This window comes from Oncorhynchus kisutch, linkage group LG11 (assembly GCF_002021735.2).
Source record: "Oncorhynchus kisutch isolate 150728-3 linkage group LG11, Okis_V2, whole genome shotgun sequence".
In the NCBI taxonomy this organism is placed as follows: domain Eukaryota; kingdom Metazoa; phylum Chordata; class Actinopteri; order Salmoniformes; family Salmonidae; genus Oncorhynchus; species Oncorhynchus kisutch.
In genome coordinates this window covers 69,388,345-69,408,543 of record NC_034184.2, presented here as the reverse complement: position 1 = coordinate 69,408,543, position 20,199 = coordinate 69,388,345, and the positions used below count along the sequence as shown (strand labels likewise).

At 40.8% G+C, this 20,199-nt stretch overlaps 1 protein-coding gene and 1 pseudogene across 2 annotated transcripts; both read left to right on the top strand.

Annotated features, from left to right (window-relative positions):
* Positions 1–759: 759 nt before the first annotated feature.
* zbtb14 (zinc finger and BTB domain containing 14) lies at positions 760–8,091 on the top strand. 2 transcript variants are annotated; one of them, XM_020494453.2, is made up of 2 exons: positions 760–917; positions 6,136–8,091. In XM_020494453.2, the coding sequence occupies exon 2, from the start codon at positions 6,150–6,152 to the stop codon at positions 7,482–7,484; it is 1,335 nt and encodes a 444-aa protein (XP_020350042.1). In that variant the 5' UTR covers positions 760–917; positions 6,136–6,149; the 3' UTR covers positions 7,485–8,091. The 2 variants fall into 2 exon arrangements, with proteins under 2 accessions (XP_020350042.1, XP_020350041.1); XM_020494452.2 differs by lacking the exon at positions 760–917 and adding an exon at positions 4,891–5,074.
* A 3,654-nt stretch (positions 8,092–11,745) lies between these two features.
* LOC109899019 (DNA topoisomerase 1-like) lies at positions 11,746–14,718 on the top strand (annotated as a pseudogene).
* Positions 14,719–20,199: the final 5,481 nt, after the last annotated feature.

Here is a 20,199-nt window from a genome sequence, read left to right as displayed (position 1 = left end):
ATTAGACTGCTGAACAATTCATAAAAATCACCACCTGACAATTTACATTGACACCCTGGAATTAATCTCACTTCCCTGGCATATACTACATTAGGAATCATTGTGCAATGGGGCATCTCTAATTAGCATTAATTACTGCATTGCAGTGGAGACATAGAATATTGTTTTAATGTAATTTATGCATTTACATTTAGAATACCAATAGAATGCCACTGAAGGGAACCATGCCATCCAATTATCAATGTCAATTTATTTCTCCATTACAATTGAGGACCATCAGAAATGATTTAGGGGTACATCCATTGTGAAAATAGTTTCTCGATATGGATTTTATTATTAAAACAGTATTGTAATGTGAAATATATAATTAGAATAACGATAGATGTGTTGGTAGAGTATACTCATTTAATTTAACCTACCTCGTGTGTTTGTCTGAAGCGCTGCGTTGTTTCCTTGTTGAAGTGCTGGTGTGAATTATGCATGAGGCAAATTAGTCTACGTGTCATCAAGGAATATTTATAATATGACAGGAATAACCAAAGTTATTCATTATCGCTGGGGTGAATTACGTCATGAATGTATATTGTGACTAAAATTAGAAGTTATGGCACAAGTTATTGAAGTGTGTGTGTTTATGTAAAACCGTTGTTTATGATATGTCCATGGGAAATTACGCATATCATGATGGAACATTCCTAGTTGGAGGGTGGGTATAATTTGTGGAACGTTCCAACAGGAATCTGTTCCAAAAACATCGTAAAGTACAAGGAGGCCAACAAACAACGTATACAAAGTAGCATGATCAATTCACCTAGTTAACTAAATGCCGAATAGGCATCAACTCACCACGTAGCTTATTCTTAATGTTTGTCCATAGGCTACCAGAGTGAGGACAGACATTTTTCGGAATAATTGTGGTAAGTGAAAAACGTAATTAAATTGCCAACTCCCTACAATCTGCCGCTTTACAATTTTGTATGCGTTGTTTGTTGGCAACCTTGTTATTTACGACGTTTTTGGAACAGATTCCTGTTGGAACGTTCCACAAATTATGCCCATCCGCTGAAGGGTGTTCCTGGAAAGAGTATTTAGGTGCTCAGTTGGCCTTTGCCTTGGGGAGAGCAGGTTAGTTAGAGTAGAACTACACCCGAGTTTTGTTATAGGCAAAGAGTTGTTGCCTTTATAGTTTATACTGATATGTTTGATTTATTCAAATCTTTGTCAACGTCCTGATTGTTATTTTCTGTACAAAGTTGATTGGCCAATTAGTCCTACACCTGTTAATATTGTAAATAAAAGCCTCTAAGGGAGGTGAGCACCAGAACATTCTGTCTGTCAATTTAATGTCCGATCCGCTCTTTCGTTTACTGCTTCACAAAAATCAACTTTTGATGTGGCATTTGGGCGGCAGGTAGCCTAGGGTTAGAGCGTTGGGCAGTAACCGAAAGGTTGCTCGATCGAATCCCCGAGCTTACAAGGTAAAAATGTCGTTCTGCCCCTGTACAATGCAGTTAACCCACCGCCATTGTAAATACGAATTTGTTCTTAAATTAATTACAACTTTTTTAAGCCCACGTTATTTATATGAATCTGTTAGCGGTATTTTACGGAGAGGGCACATTAACTGTACCCCCCTTATTCTCCTTAAGTGGTTCATTCCAAGGTGCACCATGGAGCAAAGTAGAGTGATACACACAGTTTTTGATTTTAGCTGGGCAGGACTCGCAGAAGTTGTTTGGAAATACATTTGATCAAGCTATGCACATTGATTCCTTTTTTCTCTCTGTAATACTAGCCACCTAGCAATTTTATGAAGTTGGCATTAGCTAGCCAGTTTCTGTAGATACCCATTCTCATAACTAGCTACCAAGCCATTTCATGCTATCAGTCAAGGTTGAGTAGCTTGTCTAACTATCTTAACTGGCAAGGTTGCTAGACTTTAGAAAAGCAAGCAATTACAAAAAATGTACTGAATAAGACTCATCTTTTACCCAGATTTTTTTTTGCAGAGAAGCATATTTAGTTTCTTAAAAATATATATAATTTAAAAGCCAGGAGGATGCAGACTGCTCTAGAGGTCAGCTTAGATAGGCATCCCACAAACTGTGCATGTAATATCCTAGGCATGTTTGTGAAGTATTTTGAGATGTGTGATTTACAACAGTCAGAATGAAGCAATTATTAAAATGACAATTGAACAGGTAAAGAGGTATGCTCAGTGGTGGGAAAAGTACTAAACTGTCATAGGAGTAAAAGTAAAGATACCTTAATAGAAAATGACTCAAGTAAAAGTGAAAGTCACATAGCAAAATACTACTGAAGTGATTAGGCCTGGCCCACAGCCAGCATTCCAATTCATCCCAAAGGTGTTTGATGGGGTTGAGGTCAGGGCTCTGTGCAGGCCAGTCAAATTCTTCCACAACGATCTCGACAAACCATTTCTGTATGGACCTCGCTTTGTGCATGGGGGCATTGTCATGTTGAAACAGGAAAGGGCCTTTCCTAAACTGTTAACACAAAGTTGAAAGCACAGAGTCGTCTAGAATGTCCCTTCACTGGAACTAAGGGGCCTAGCCTGAACCATAAAAAAACAGCCCCAGACAATTATTCCTCCTACACCAAACATTATAGTTGGCACTACGCATTGGGGCATATAGCATTCTCCTGGTATCCACCAAACCCAGATTCATCTGTCGGATTCCCAGATGGTGAAGCGTGATTCATCACTCCAGAGAACACGTTTCCACTGCTCCAGAGTCCAATGGCAGTGAGCTTTACACCACTCCAGCCGACGCTTGGCATTGCGCATGGTGATCTTAGGCTTGTGTGAGGCTGCTCCGCCATGGAAACCCATTTTATGAAGCTTCCAGAGGCAGTCAAGTGTAATGCAGTTCAGCACTCAGCGGTCCGGTTCTGTGAGCTTGTGTGGACTACCACTTCCTATAAGTCTCCACAATAAAAGCACTTAGTTGACCGGGGCAGCTCTAGCAGGGCAGAAATTTGACTAAATTACTTGTTGGAAAGGTGGTATCCTTTTTTTATGACAGTGCCACGCTGAAAGTCACTGAGCTCTTCAGTAAGGCCATTCTACTGCCAATGTTTGTCTATGGAGATTGCATGGCTGTGTGCTCGATTATATACCTGTCAGTAACGGGTGTAGCTGAAATAGCCAAATCCACTAATTTGAAGGGGTGTCCACATACTTTTGTATATACAGTGCCTTTGGAAATTATTCAGACCTGGACTTTCACATTTTGTTAGGTTACAGCCTTATTCTAAAATGTATTAAAAAATAAAAATCCTCAATCTACACACAATACCATATAAATGACAAAGCAAAAACTTTTAAAAAAAAGCTAATTTATTACAAATAAACTGAAATAGCATTTACTCGGTACTTTGTTGAAGCACCTTTGGCAGCGAATACAGCCTCAAGTCTTCTTGGATATGATACTACAAGCTCACCTGTATTTGGGGAGTTTCTCCCATTCTTCTCTGCAGATCCTCAAGCTCTGTCAGGTTGGATGGGGAGCGTTGCTGCACAGCTATTTTCAGGTCTCTCCAGAGATGTTTAATCGGGTTCAAGTCCGGCCTCTGGCTGGGATACTCAAGAACATTCAGAGACTTGTCCCAAAGCTACTCCTGTGTTGACTTAGCTGTGTGCTTAGGGTTGTTGTCCTGTTGGAAGGTGAAACTTCACCCCAGTCTGACGTCCGAAGCGCTCTGGAGCAGGTTTTCATTAAGTATCTCTGTACTTTGCTCTATTCATCTTTGCCTCAATCCTGACTCGTTTTCCAGTCCCTGCCACTGAAAAACATCCCCACAGCATGATTCTGATGGTGCCAGGTTTCCTCCAGATGTGACAGTTGGCATTCAGGCCAAGGAGTTCAATCTTGGTTTCATCAGACCAGAGAATTGTGTTTCTCGTGGTCTGGGAGTCTTTAGGTGCGTTTTGGCAAACTACAAGCGGGCTGTCATGTGCCTTTTACTGAGGAGTAGCAGCAGTCTGGCCACTCTACCATAAAAGCCTGATTGGTTGAGTTCTGCAGAGATGGTTGTTCTTCTGGAAGATTCTCCAATCTCCACAGAGGAACTCTGGAGTTCTGTCAGAGTGACTATCGGGTTCTTGGTCACCTCCCTGACCAAGGCCGTTCTCCCCCAATTGCTCAGTTAGGCCAGGTGGCCAACTCTAGGAAGAGTCTTGGTGGTTCCAAACTGCTTCCATTTAAGAATGGATGGCACTGTGTTCTTAGGGACCGTCAATGCTGCAGAAATGTTGGTACCCTTCCCCCAGATCTGTGCCTCAGCACAATCCTATCTCGGAGCTCTACGGACAATTCCATCAACGTCATGGCTTGATTTTTGCTCTGACATGCGCTGTCAACTGTGGGACATTATATAGACAGGTGTGTGCCTGTCCAAAGCATGACCAATCAATTGAATTTACCACAGGTGGACTCCAATCAAGTTGTCAAAACATCTAAAGGATGATCAATGGAAACAGGATGCACCTGAGCTCAATTTTGAGTCTCATAACAAAGGGTCTGAATACATATGTAAATAAATTATTTTTTAAAACTTTTTTTATTCATTTAAAAAAAATAATCTAAAATCCTATTTCGCTTTGTCATTATGTGGTGATTTCTGAGGATTTTTTAAAATCAATTTAAATCCCCCCCTTGCCCTACACTTCCTGCCCTCTAAAATAATGGGTGCACGACATCCCTGTGTGACAGCAATAGCCAGCTCCATTTTAAAGTAGTCAATTGTATTCTTCATCATTGGCTGATTGCTCCCAACTCAGAAATTCCCACCCAGTTGACTACTTTAAAATAGTGGAAGCCGTCATTGGCAAGCTCTGTGCTAAACTGGGTTATATCCATGATGAGTCTTCTATCTATCTCTATGGTTCTTACGCGCATAGTCACTCAAATTCTGCAGTTCCGTGCTGGCGCAGCGCGTCCTTCCGCTTATGCTCGTCCTCAGGCAAACGACACACAAAGTGTATTATTCTTTTTGCACTGCTTGACATTCATCGGAGACTTTCTCAAGGGGACAACATATTCTACCACAGGTAAGAAACATATTTTTAGAGAATCCGATCCGTTTCCGAAATATTGCATAACGTTTAACCAAGATGCCTGCGCGCTCACGGTTTTAGCGAAAGCTCGAGTTCGTCATTTCAGGAGTGTTCATGGCTGCTCGGGCTTTTTCCGTGCTAGTGTGACAGGCGCTTCCTCGCGTGCTTGTGGTTAGTCGGATAGGCACCCCTCTCTCCCTCCGTTCATAATGAGACGGATAGTGTTATTGTCATTTACATCGACATAAATTACGATTTTTACGACCGTACTAAAACTAAGATAAACATCATAGTCATGCTCTGTTGTATACAATACGAATGTAAGCCCAGATGGATGCAAACCATAGCCAACTAAAGGTTGCATCGAGGCTAGTTAACCAGTTAGCTACCCTCCCCAAATCTAAAGCTATTTTGCTAGCTTTCTAATCTGTTTAACGTTACTGTATGCATGCAAGCTAGTTAGCTAGCTCGCAAATGGGATGTATTGCTATTAAGTAAACTTGCATATTGTGACCTGTTTATCATGTGCAACGTTATAGAATTGTTTTTTTTTCTGGGTTGAAAATGATCAGTCATACAATTGCCCATCAATTGAATCTGCCTAGATGAAATGTACCCAAACAACATTCATCTACCAGCTTGATTGATATTGTTTCGTTAAAAAAAGCGAAAACCATTCAATGAAATGATTCAACAATGTGCCTCGTATATTTCCCTCTGGTCATGTGATGCATGTCAGGAGGGGATATTAAAAGCTTGCTAAGTGATAGCATAAATAGGCTACGATCACAGTAATGCCCTCTTATCCCAGACATATGTACACAGATTACTACATTTATTAGGTGATATGATAATAAATGCTGGGAAAAAAAGTATGGCCTTTTCAGTCATTATTCTGCCCGCAAGAGCAATTATGGTGTCATCCAAAGGAACAACATATCGGGCCATGGCACACAGTGCATGAGTATAGGCCTACAGCAGTATACTTATTTCTCAATGGTTCAGAGTGAAGTGTGTAAACAACATCTAATAACATTCTTTCTAATTTGTTCCAGAATATCAGTCCACAATGTCAGAAACAGTGAAGTACATGGATGACGAACACAAGACCATCTTCCTGAAAATACTAAATGAGCAACGGTTGGAGGGTGAACACTGCGACATTGCAGTGGTGGTTGAAGACGTAAAGTTCAGGGCCCACCGCTGCGTGTTAGCGGCGTGCAGCAACTACTTCAAAAAGCTGTTCAAGAAGCATGAAGTGGACAACTCCTCAGTCATAGAAATCGACTTCATCCGCTCAGACATCTTCGAGGAGGTGTTGAACTACATGTACACAGCCAAGATTACTGTGAAGAAAAAGGATGTGAATTTGCTGATGTCTTCGGGCCAGATACTCGGAATCCGATTTCTGGACAAACTCTGTTCACAGAAGCGTGATATGTCCACTGAAGAAAATAATGTCCATAATGCCAAACCATTTCCCTATGATATTGTCAAAATGGCTCTCCCTACTGATGACCCTACATTGGGCCAGGAGAACGACGTGCAGGTGCTAGGTGACCATGATGACACTCCCACTGACGACCTTGTGGAAGAGCCGACGGCCAATCACGACTTGGACAAATCGCCAAACACGGCGTTGAGAGTGCAGGAGGCCATTCTCAAAGAGCTGGCCAATGAGGACGTGCACAAGGTGAGCTGCTACGACCAGGACGTGGAGGAGCCCATGGACACGGAGCCAAAAGACCTGGCGGGTCACGCCACCACCACACTGACGTTCGCTGACAGCATCGGCGAGGTGAAGGACGAGCAGCCCCCTGGGTGGTCCACATCCACGACGGACATGAAGTTCGAGTACCTCCTCTACGGCCACCGCGAACAGCTCGCCTGCCAGATCTGTGGAAAGACCTTCATCGACGAGAACCGTTTGAGGAAACACGAAAAGCTGCACTCAGCAGAACGTCCATTCATCTGTGAGATCTGCAGCAAAGCCTTCACTACACAGGCCCACCTAAAGGAGCACCTGAAGATCCACACAGGCTTCAAGCCCTACCGCTGCGATGTATGTGGCAAGTCCTTCATTCGAGCACCCGACCTTAAAAAGCACGAGCGGGTCCACAGTAACGAGCGTCCCTTCGGCTGCCAGATGTGCGACAAGGCCTTCAAGCACAAGTCCCACCTGAAGGACCACGAGAGGCGCCACAGGGGCGAGAAGCCCTTCGTCTGCGGCTCATGCACCAAGGCCTTTGCCAAAGCCTCGGATCTAAAGAGACATGAGAACAACATGCACAGCGAGAGGAAGCAGATGCCGCCCAGCTCCCTGCAAACTGAGACTGAACAGCTGCAGGCAGCAGCCATGGCCGCTGAGGCCGAGCAACAACTGGAGTCCATAGCGTGCTCATAGCACACAACATTTGTACCTCACTTGTCATGGACAATATGAGAAGAAATGAGTTTTTCGATTATGTTTCATTTTGTATTTTCATTTGGGAGGCCTAAATACTCCAATAATTACATTTGATGTTGATAATTTTTCTTGAGGATATAGTGGAGTAAGATCGGATTTGAATGCGTTCATATATTTTCAGACTTATTTAATGTAATTTAGGTTTTCTTGCACTGTTCTGTGGTATGACATCTTTTTCTTGATTATATTGTAAATGGTTCAAATATTTTGTTTTGGTAGGAATGATCATACCAAATGTGTTTGTGTAAATTTAATGGCAGCCTTATGGACAAAAAATGCTCTGACTACTGCCTCTACCTGGTTTTGGTTGTCAATATATTAGTACTGTTATACAGTACTGGTTTTATAATGAAAACTGGAAATAAAATGTTTGATTTGTAAAATGTATGAAAAAGAATGGTTACAAACTACTACATGTTTGACGGTTAAATATTCCATTGTGTTACACACACACACACACAACTCTTAGTGTAATTGACATGTACATTTAGCACATCAACATATGTGTTGCTTTAATAAAAATGCTACCCTCAACTGCCAACAAATCATATCTTTGCATTATTTTTGGAAATAAATTGTAGCTGTGATTTGTGCAGACTATGCTTGCATCGATTGACATGCAAGCATACAGTCTCAGTTGGTAGAGCGCTTGCACCACCAGGGTTGTGGGTTTGATTCCCAGGACCAGCCAATAAGTTTGCTGTAAGTTGCTTTGGATAAAAGCGTCTGCTGAATGGTATTATTATTATTATCCACTAAGTGTACAAAACATTATGAACACCTGCAGGACAACTCTGCTTACAGGTAAAGCATGCAAATGCTTTATGATATGTTGGATAATGTTTGTCTACCAAAACAAAACTATTCTGACAATCTAATTAAACAGTTTATTCAGCGAATGTCAATCAGTCAATCAAAGCGTGATTTAATTTGTTTGATTTTTATTGATCTACAAGAACCATCCGTACGTAATTCGACATTGTTTGTGTTGATAATGGTCTGAATTAAACATGTCACGAATAAAACAATATTTATAATTGACTAATTGTCAACACCACATCTACATTTGTACAGTCTAACTTGAGTATTGAAACTGGAAGACAATGAAGGATATGGTCAAGCCAGAACATACAGCAGGAAAAGAACAGCATTATCATCCAAGAGGGATGGGTGTCCTCAACTTGGCCCTGCTTTACCCCTGGTCCTGGGTTAGAAATGCTCCGGTTGTCATGCTGATTGGGGCAGGTTCACATGATCCTAGATCTAATGGGTGTAACTTTGGTGATGTGTCATGGTGCTTATCTTTCTCAATGACAAGTTAGTAGAGTATTGCTTATCCATTAGGTAGGTTTATTATTGTGAAAAGTCACACTTCCCAATGGTCCAATGCAGGAAGAGGAGTAAGAATGGGGGAAAAGAGGAAGGAAAAAGGACACAGAGGAAGCACAAGGTAACATTGACCAGTCACTTCACTTACACACACACACACACATCTGATGGTTATTTGATTTCATAGGCGAAGCACTCCAGTTCTTAACACCCTTGTAAACCTCTGCAGGAGCCGGAAATCACAAGCTGAGCCATGGACAGATCAGTCTCTTCAGATGAGCATGGACAGATCAGTCTCTTCAGATGAGCATGGACAGATCAGTCTCTTCAGATGAGCATGGACAGATCAGTCTCTTCAGATGAGCATGGACAGATCAGTCTCTTCAGATGAGCATGGACAGATCAGTCTTTTCAGATGAGCATGGACAGATCAGTCTCTTCAGATACATTAACATACAAGGTTTATGTGAAAGCAGCTTTAATTACAATCTCCAATTTACATGTCTTCATTCACAATGAAGGGTGTAGTACAATTTTCCAATGTGCTCTGTTTCATTATGTAAGTCAGTGGTCACCTTTTATACTTCATTTGTGAGCGTGTGACTTATTCTGTCTATCCTTTATCAATTCGGGGAGTTTAAAATCTCTCTTGGGGAGTGGCCATGCAGATGTGGAGACCAACGGTGTAGACATGGTATGATCAAAGACTATAGCATGATATACACAGGCCCAATTATTGCATATCCCTGTATTATCAGAAAATAGTAGGTGTTTATTAATGGGGTTTCTCTGTCTTTCTCTCGCAGGATGCATCACCACCTTCTGGAAGGAGTACATTTTTCTTCTAATGCTGAAATTATTCACACCAAAAGTAAAGTCTAACTTCAATGTAAACAGAGAGTAAGATTCAGTATGTTGGTGATGAGGTGTTCTTTATTTGCAATGACATTGACTTAAACAACAATATTTCTGCCAAGGAAAAGGAATCTGATGGGAGAAAAGTGATACAGGAAATGTTTTAGCTTGAATATTTTGTGATTGGTGATGTGTTGCTTCCCTTATGTCATTTCTCACCCATTGCTATGTCAATGTAGCGCAAATCTAAAAGTAGCAAAAAGGGACACCACGGGACAGAAAAGGATACTTTTTTTAACCAAAAATAAGTTTGTAAACTAATAGGTGAACAACATTAATTTTCAAGTTCCACAGTAAAAATTCTTCATACTCTGTGTATGGTTGTTGCTATTCTCAAGTGCAGTGGTTCCCAAACTGTGGGGCGTGCCCCCTAGAGGGTGCGCATTTATTTTAAGGATCTCAGTCCGGCTTTCAAACTCACTCTTGAATGTTGTAATATTAGAGCAATTTTGAAATTGGTCAGTGCATCAACAGTTTTTCTCTTATCATGTAAGTCATTGCATACCTTAGAGCTATTTGTTGATTGTCAGAAATGTCCAGATCCACTGTCAGCTAAAGCTTTTTAGCCCATAGATTTTATTGTAGTGTTTGAGCCATTTAAATCACATGAATATGCATTAGACATGGCAAAATTAATAGAATTGCAGGAAATATGCTTTAAACCTGCAAGAATGTCTCTCTACCAACAAGAGGGGTGTGATCAGTTTGTGTCATGAACAGTGCTTGTGCCCAGAGGTATAGAGGTGGAACTCTTTTTAAAAACATCTGTTGCTGTCCACTAAATACACTGAATAAAAATATAAATGCAACATGTAAAGTTTTGATCCCATGTTTCATGAGCTGAAATCAAAGATCCCAGAAATTTTACATATGCACAAAAAGCATATATATCACAAATGTTGTGCACAATTGTTTTACATTCCTTTTAGGGAGCGTTAATCCTTTGCCAAGGTAATCCATCCACTTGACAGGTCTGGTTAATAAAGAGGCTGATTAAACCGCATGATTATTACACAGGTGCACCTTGTGCTGGGGACAAAAGGCCACTCTAAAATGTGCTGTTTTATTACACAACACAATGCCACAGATGTTTTGAGGGTATGTGCAATTGACATGCTGACTGCAGGAATGTCCACCAGAGCTGTTTCCAGAGAATAAAATGTTCTTAAACAAAGCTGAAAATGTCCCAGTTCTTTTATGGCCTGCATACTCACCAAACATGTCACCCATTGAGCATGTTTGGGATGCTCTGGATCGACGTGTACGACAGCGTGTTCCAGTTCCTGACAATATCCAGAAACTTCGTACAGCCATTAAAGAGGAGTGGGACAACATTCCACAGGCCACAATCAACAGTCTGATCAACTCTATGTGAAGGAGATGTCATGCTGCATGAGGCAAATGGTGGCCATACTGACTGGTTTTATGATCTACACCACCACCTTTTTTTAAAGGTATCTGTGACCAACAGATGCATATCTGTATTCCCAGTCATGTGAAATCCATAGATTATGTCCTAATGAATTTATTTCAATTGACTGATTTCCTTATATCAACTATAGCTCAATAAAATCTTTGAAATTGTTCAGTATTGTTCAGTAAAGTCATTCCAAAAGTCTCTTTTATTTAATTTTCTCTGTAGTTCCAAAAGCAACTCTAATATGGTATAATACAGATAACAATAAAACAAGAAACTGATGTGAAAAAGGGAAATACCAAAAATGTGAATCATTTTCTTCTAGCTAGTTAGTTAACTAGAAGAAAGATTCTTGCTAGCTAACTAGCCACACATTGTCAATGAAAAGGGGTAACATTAGCTAGCTAGCTACATTAGCTAGATCTGGCCTGGCATCTAGAGATGTGTTGTATTTGTCTTTATTGTGTCTATCTCTTGAGTTGGATTTAAACCTGCGTAAACATTTTATGGCTTTCTGTGCTGTAACCAAATTGTGATATGCTTATTGTCCGGTGGGAAGCAGGTCATTTCAACAATGGGAAGAAATTAACAACGTTGAAGCACAAAGGTCCACTCTTCCCACCAGAATACGAACCATTACCTAAAAATGTGGGGTAAGCCTAGTTTTACGCCAAGATTCTGGACCATGAGTACACAACAAAGAGTGCCTTCCAAGATAACTTATTTACAGACTAGAGAGAGGTTAGTAATCACTGAGTTAAATTTAAAAAACAGCCTGAGACTGATTAAACAGGAAATGACAGCAGAGGAGAGGGAGCAGATGAAGAAGCTGTCAGTTTGATTTCACGCACATCAAGAAATCATTTCTGGAGAAGTCGGAGGAGAAGAAAGCCATGACAAAAGAACAAATAGGTAACTGATTACATAGTCCCCAAACTAAATAGTAAGACTTTAAATATATTCTTAGGGAGAGCAATAACATTGCAACCCTTGTGGAAACCTTCATTTTTTCATGTCTAAGGGGAAAAATATATAGAATCATTAATGGAGGGGTGCGGCTTCTGTGTGCTGGATGGCCACAGGGAGAAGATTGGTAACTTCCGGGTGGAGCCCACAGGGAGAAGATTGGTAACTTCCGGGTGGAGCCCACAGAGCTTTTCCGCGGGAGGGGAGAACATCCCAAGATGGACAAGCTGAAAGTGAGCATCTAGCCGGAGGACTTCACCATCAACTGCAGCAAGTGAGCAGTAGAGCATACAGAACAAACACAGTTTGCTTTTCCATAGGCGCTAAGATAGCAGTGGCCCCTATGGATGACAATGGGAGGAAGGTGCAGCATGACGACACAGTGACCTGGCTGGCCTCCTCGGTGGAGAACGTCCAGGGAAAATTCAAATACATCATGTTCAAACCCAGCTCCAGACTTAAGGTACAAAGCCTTTCTCCCCACTTTCCTGAATAATTAAACATATCAGTGGTGTTTTATTGTGTACAAAAATGAACAATATTTTAAGGTATGGAAACTCAAACTTTTGTGAAAGAAAATAATCATATTTGGATATTGATAAACCCAGATATTTATGAATTAAATTATATTTGAAGGCTTAGAAACCCAAGCTTTTGAGAAGAGCCTGAAGACTGAACCCAGTAAAAATCATACATTTCAAATTCTATTATATTTCTAGTTCATTATTTTAAGCCATAAACTCAGAAGTCTTTCTCTCTGTGCTCAGGGAGAGAACGACTGGCAGAAGTACGAGGTGGCTTGTAAACGCAAGCCGAAGGTGACAACCATCAGGAGGCTGTACCGAGGACTGGAAGCACCGGGAGATGAAGACCAGACAGAGAGGAGTGGCACTCTACTTTATAGTCAAGGTACAGACCTCACAACTATCCTCAGTGTGGTTAACAAAGTGCAAGCCTGTTCAGTTTAAACACATCATGGAGAACAGTCATATCTCCCTCACTAACGTGTGTGTGTCTTTCTGTGCATGTAGCTGGCCCTGCAAGTGGGGAATGAGAAGGAGGAGAATGAGATGGCCAACGCTGTGCGCTGCTGCTCTCTGAGAGTGGGACACATCACCCTGCACCAGCAGGATTGAGGCCAGGAGTTCATGGTGGAGTTGAACTTCCTGGGCGAAGACTCCATCTGCTACTATGATGACTCCATGATGCTACTATGCCTGTGGAGGGCAGGGTGAGCAGCACTGTCTAGCAACTGTTCTATATCCATTCCCCTGTATAATGTATTGTTAAGCAGGGCTTAAACATCCATTTAATGTTCACAGACATATTATTTGTACACATGATTTCAAGAACCTGAAGCTGTTCACGGAAAACAAGGAGTCTGACGATGACGTGTTTGATAGAATAAACATAAGTTGAAGACTCAGTGTACCTGGTTCTTTCATGTTTAGGTCATGCTTAGCAAATGCTGGGAAATGAGTGTAACCAAAGAACGACTAGCTATGTGGTTCATTTAGTATCCTTATCTACCTCAGCAGATATGGTTAAATGTGGTTGTTGTTTGTTCTTAGACCACCTACTTGAACAAACTTGTACCAGTCCATGCCGGGGCTAACAGAACCTTCAACGCCTCCACCACTCTGCAAGAGTGGCTCAACAAGCTCACCACTGGTTAGTCCACTTTCTATTCCAACATCAATACACTCAGTGCAGGTTTTTGAAGATCTAGTTTACAATAGTTGACAAGAATTCTCAGCTCTTCTCTGTGAAATACCTGACCCTCGTTGGTCTTACTTTGCGTTATTTTTTACTCAAATGTTCTCCGTGTCATGACTACATGAATCTCTGAAACATGCAGATTTATAGTAAAGAGAGTACACCAATGAAAGATGTGCCTGTTGTTTTCCTCCTCAGCTGATATGAGTCTGCTGTGCTATAACCGAGCCAACAGAGCTGTGACCATTCTCTGTAACCACCAGAGGGCAGCACCCAATACCTTTGAGAAATCCATACAAAACATGCAGGGCAAGGTAACTGGAATATTTCTGTTCTCAGATTTATGTAGTAGCTAGTAGTGCCATTCTTATGCCATTTTAAAATACTCTATGCCTCTTTTACAATATTGTGATTTATTTTTTATTTTTGTTGAAATACTAATTATGCGTGTAAGGTCAAACAGCTACTGAGATGCTTGTTTAGGCCTCCATTGTTTTACCACCAGCAGTGGTGGTTTATTTTAACTAGGCAAGTCAGTTAAGAACAAATTCTTATTTTCAATGACAGCCTAGGAACAGTGGGTTAACTGCCTGTTCAGGGGCAGAACGACAGATTTGTACCTTGTCAGCTCGGGGGTTTGAACTTGCAACCTTCCAGTTACTAGTCCAACACTCTAACCACTAGGCTACCCTGCCGCCCTGTTTTGAGGCCATTCTCTTGGTCAAATTTAGTCAAGCAAGCTCAGTCAAGCACATATCAATAATTTGAAATTATTTCAAATAATATTTAAACATAGGTGTGGTCTCCTGCTCTCCTCAGGCTGGTTGAGAAGGAGGCTGTGGTGAAGAGGCTGGAGGAACAGCTGAAGAAGCTCTAGCTACAGATGACTGACAGGGTAATTCAATGCCAATCGACAAGATCTACAACAAAACGCAAGGGGGCAAGATTTTCAGTTCTGAACTGTGACAACTCATTGATTTTGTATTATCGTAAAAAAAAAAAATATGGCATTTTCTAATATTCATTATTTTATTTGCAACTGCATATTTCCTTATTTGTTATTGGTTACCAGCAGTGTTTGTTTTCTGACTGTGAGATTTGAGCAGCAATAGTAGACAAGGTACATTTTGTGTTTGATAAGATTTGTTTCCTTTGTCAACAAAAATAGATGTGTGAAATGAAATACCTTTTCATTGATGTGTTTAGTTTTTGTTGCTGCCTTACTCCAGAGCGCTTCAAAGTATAAAGGAAAATCTATATATACAATCATATTAATATACCAACATAAATATAAAAGATGCAGGAATGTACCAGATTTGATATTGTCTTATAGCTGTGATATGTTGGGCTGTGTTAGCATGGCATGTTGAATTCTCCAATCCTCTCAGAATGTAATCCTCAAAACCTGCCTCTGGTCATACTGGCTGGATTGTAGTCCCTCGTGTTTTACCAGCCTTTTTAGCATAGGTAAATGTCACCGGGCTAAAGAACATGCGTGGACTTCCAAAGTCCGCCTGTAGTGTACGATAACATATTTTTTCTGTTGTGCGCCACTGGCATGGAGACGTAATGTACACTGTCTCGGGAGATGTTTTAGAGCTGGAAGCAAATGTAGTACAACAATTGTTTTGTATTCATCATCAGGTCTTTACATGTGGAGACGTTTTTGTACCTTTTTTTGTGAAGCATACAAACCATAGTGTTTTTACATTAGTGAATAGTGCTGATGTGACTGTTATTTCCCTTTTCATATGGATGAGCTGCTATAGCCCCAAGTGACGCCAGACTCATGTGGTTTCCCACAGGACTGTGGTCAGTAGACTGCAACGCCCCACATCAAAACTCTGTGTGCAGCTCCTCTGAAAAAGAGAGACAGAAAATGTGGGACAAATTCCTCTAGACTACACCGCGTCTGCTGCCTGACTGCCTACCGCCCTGCACAAGTGGAACGTGAGCAACTTCTGTCATTGAGCAACTTCTGTGATGTCTCTGAACGTAATCTCCTCACTCAACCTTTGTTGCTGCAACAGAGTTTACGTTTCTTTAACCACCATGCCAAACATAGATGGTAAACTATTCACTGTAGTACACATGCTGCAGGCCAGGGCCACCAATGAATCAGACAACAGTCTTTTTATTTAACATTCCTGCAGTGCGTTGTGTGGCCTAATACGTTGAAAATGTGAAAAATAAATCTTCTCAGCTCTTCACCTGGAGGGCCCTTGCAGTCTACACTTTTCCTCTACCTTTCAATAGCAATCTTGAGATCTGGCCGTAGCCTATTGGGCTCTGTCTCAGTACTAAGCTTTTGATCCCTGCTTTGTGTTGCTGCAGTCTGATTCGATTCGCCGGTGTTCTTCACTAATCTAATCCAGACGGAGGGAGTTCTTTGGGACATGGATTTGGGATTTCCCTCTCGGTTTGTTTAGGGATTAGCAGCCGAAGGTACACAGTGGTAATGAGTTTAAACACCAAATGGGGAAAATATGCCAACGTAAGATAATAGGCATTCACAGAACCCAGTATGCTTCTAAGGCCATGGTTTTAAAGAGCTTGTGAACTTTGAAACTAGAACCTGGGAGAAATTGTAGGATTATATGTAGCCAAGGCCTGGGATTTCTATCCTAGAGATATTGTAAAATTTGTGAAATCAAATTGATGGTGGTGTTTTTACAAGAAACTTTGTTGTTCAGTGTTTGAACAATTTTTCTCTGCGAGGGAGAGAGACAAAAATCATATTCTGACCCGGATTGGTGATTTCATCACTGAGGAGCTTTCATTCGCTGTTGGTGTTGTGAACTTCACAAGCCCCGGAGGAAACAGGAAGCCCAGTCAGAATTCTCATTGTTCCAGGCCAGCGTTTGAAGTTTGGGCTTGCAGGAAGACATTGTAGAATAACCACCAGTGCACTTGACCTGCCATACTCTTGTTAATGGCAGTTTGCCATCTATGGATGTGGATGGGTTGGTTCAAACTGCTACTGAGATGCTTGTTACTGATCTGCCATTGCTTTGACTCCTTTTTCTCCTTTTCTGGGCTACATATTTTTATTAGAGTTACTAATGACTCAATCACAGCCTACTTTATATGGCAGTTTACCATTTATGGATGTGGAAGGGTTGTTTCCTCACAACTGCTACTGAGACTTTTATTACTAATCCAACATTGATCATTTGTGGTTTCTCTTTTTTTTTCTTCTGGGATACATTTCTTAAATTAGGGATATTATTAATGACTGATTATAATTGCTTTGCACAGTGGGGGGAGATGCTCCAATTGGACTTTCGGAACCCCAGAGCCAGAACGACATTCCTTCTTCCCTTATACCTGGGTGTGTTTGTCTTCTCTTGTTGGTCGTCAATACACCATATGTCCACCACATTGAGATGTTCAAGCAACAACCCCAGCCAACATGTCCAGGTGGGCCCCACCTGGGTTTTAAATGAGTTTCAACTGGGCAAGGGCTCTAATTGGTTATCTTAGCAGGTACCCAAATGGGTTAACATTGAGGCTAATATGGATGCTGAGGATAACTTTGTGGGTCACTGCTGGGTTTCCCTCATGTGATCCATGGAACAACCCTTCATTGACCCAATATGAGCCCCACATGGAAATGTTCCCTGGGAACACACTGCATATTCTTTCTTCTTCAAATATTTAGAGACACTTATCATTTCAAATTGTTTGCTTGAGGATGAAACATCAACTTTTTCTGGTTTTGTCTGACCAGACAACAGAGATGACCTGTCTAAAAAAAGAATACTTGAGGCTTGTGGATATTTTCCTCTAAAGCATTCCCAGTTCTCACATAAATACATTATTGTCTTATTTGTTAAGAATAATTATTTCTACTCTAGGTCATAGAAGCTACAATATCTGCATGTATTGTTTGAGTTGATGTTTCTGGTGCCTAATACACCCCACTGGGCTCACACCGTCATTTCAATGTGGAAATTTGGGTTATAATCGGTTGAGACATTGCTCAATGAGATTTCAACCATTATTCACCCACTCAGAAAGACAGCCAGAAGTTTGTTGAATTCACAATGTGTAATCACTATGCTTTCAACCATCTAAAAGCACAACAAAGTTCAAATGGGAATACAATGTCAGATATTTTGTATTTATACAATGAGTTAATGTGTTATCACTGTTTCATCTAATTGCGCAACCAAATGACCTGGATTGCAGTTAAGAGTCCATTAAAAGTACATAGTGCAAGTGATTAATGCTGTTCAAGATTCTGAACAGATTATTATAGCAATTGTAAATCTCTCCACAGACCTGGGACCTTTGCATGCTATCTTGAACATGCACACTTTCTATGATTAGGCTACATAAGAATATTTGTATAGTTACAGTTACCTGTGGCCATGGATGTGTTACTCATTTTAAGGTTGAATAAATACTGTTAGTTTTTAAGATAGCCTCAACTTTAGGCTATTTACAGTGTTACATAAGTGGTATTGAACATTTAAAGCAGTTGTATCTAATGCTTGGATAGTTAAATCTGTGCCACTGGCTTAATCCTATTCTTTAACTTTTGGTTTAGTTGGAGACGTGAATCAAACATATCATTTGTTACTGTATTGCAAAGGGGATGTTGATTTGTGTTTGGTTGTCAACCCATCCAAATATCAACCTTTGAAGGAGATGTATCTTTTGTGCTACTGACTTTTAGTCTGCTTTAATTCCAGTTTTTCTAAAATTATGAATTGATATGTTGGATTCACATCTCCATCTCAAACAAAAATCTAAGATAATGAATAGGACTCAATCAAATTTTAAATGCACTTTAAAGTTTGATTTTATTTAGTCCTATTCTTTAACTTGAGATGGAGACATGAATCACCATATAAATTATTAACTTGAATATTTCATTTGAAATCAACCCAAGCTTGAGACCCTAGGCCTATATCCAGGCTGCATCACATCTGGCCGTGATTGGGAGTCCCATAGGGCGGCGCACAATTGGCCCAGCGTCTTTCGGGTTTGGCCGGGGTAGGTAGCTGTAGGTAGACTAACTCTCCAGTAGGAGGTGCTGCATAGCCTCTATTTTTTTCTGATTGTGGATAAAGATTGATATTATTTATTTAAGTGTCATACACCTACCGGTTTCCAGACCACACAGGCTTACAAGACACTAGTAAACACAGTAACATTTTCCTTGTACTCAAAACAAAATAACTTTTAACAAATGATATACATACAATAACCATGGTTATTAGTACAGATACCATCTAGCCACACTACACAAACAATACATTTATTCTCCAGGCATTGTGAACAAACTAAGCAATCTCAAACACGCCCTGTCTGAAACAAAATTCAAGCCTCTGCTCGTCCCGTAACCAGAATTCTTCAAAAGGCTTCTTAACAGCTTCTACCCCCAAGCCATAAGACTCCTGAACAGCTAATCAAAGGGCTACCCAGACCCTTCTTTTACGCTGCTGCTACTCTCTGTTTATTATCTGTGCATAGTCACTTTAACTCTACCTACATGTACATATTACCTCAATTACCTCGACTAACCAGTGACCCCGCACATTGACTCTGTACCGGTATATAGCCTCGCTTGTTATTTTACTGCTGATGTTTAATTATTTGTCACCTTTCTATCCTATTTTGTACTTATCCATTTTTTACTTAACACTTATTCTTCTTAAAACTTCTTAAAACATTGTTGGTTAAAGGGCTTGTAAGTAAGCATTTCACTGTAAGGTCTACATTCAGAGCATGTGACACATACAATTTGATTTGATCTCTGTCCATGAAACCGCTTACAGTTTTTTCCCAAATTGTATTTTGGAGCATTCACGCATAGGCCTACTGCCTATGAGCTACTATGAGCTACTGAGCTGAAAAGGTGAGAAATTATAGTTTATAAAAATGTTAAACTAAGCATTCCGATCTGTTCCATCAGCCCTATTAATTGATAGAGCGTATAGCTGCACTACACTACTTTGATAGGTATCAGTGGGGATTAAGAAGTGATTATATGGAATGCTCACTGAAAAATGACTGGGTATACGACGTATACCTGCATATACTCACCGCTGGGCAGGACAAAATATTTAGGTGCCTTTGAAGGGGATATGGGGTTTTCACCCTCAACAGTTTCTCATGTGTATCAAGAATGGTTCACCACCCAAAGGACATCCAGCCAACTTGACACAACTGTGGGAAGCATGTCAGCATCCCTGTGGAACGCTTTTGACGCCTTGTAGAGTCCATGTGCCCCGATGAATTGAGTCTGTTCTGAGGGCAAAAGGGGGTGTAATGCAATAGTAGGAAGGTGTTCCTAATGTT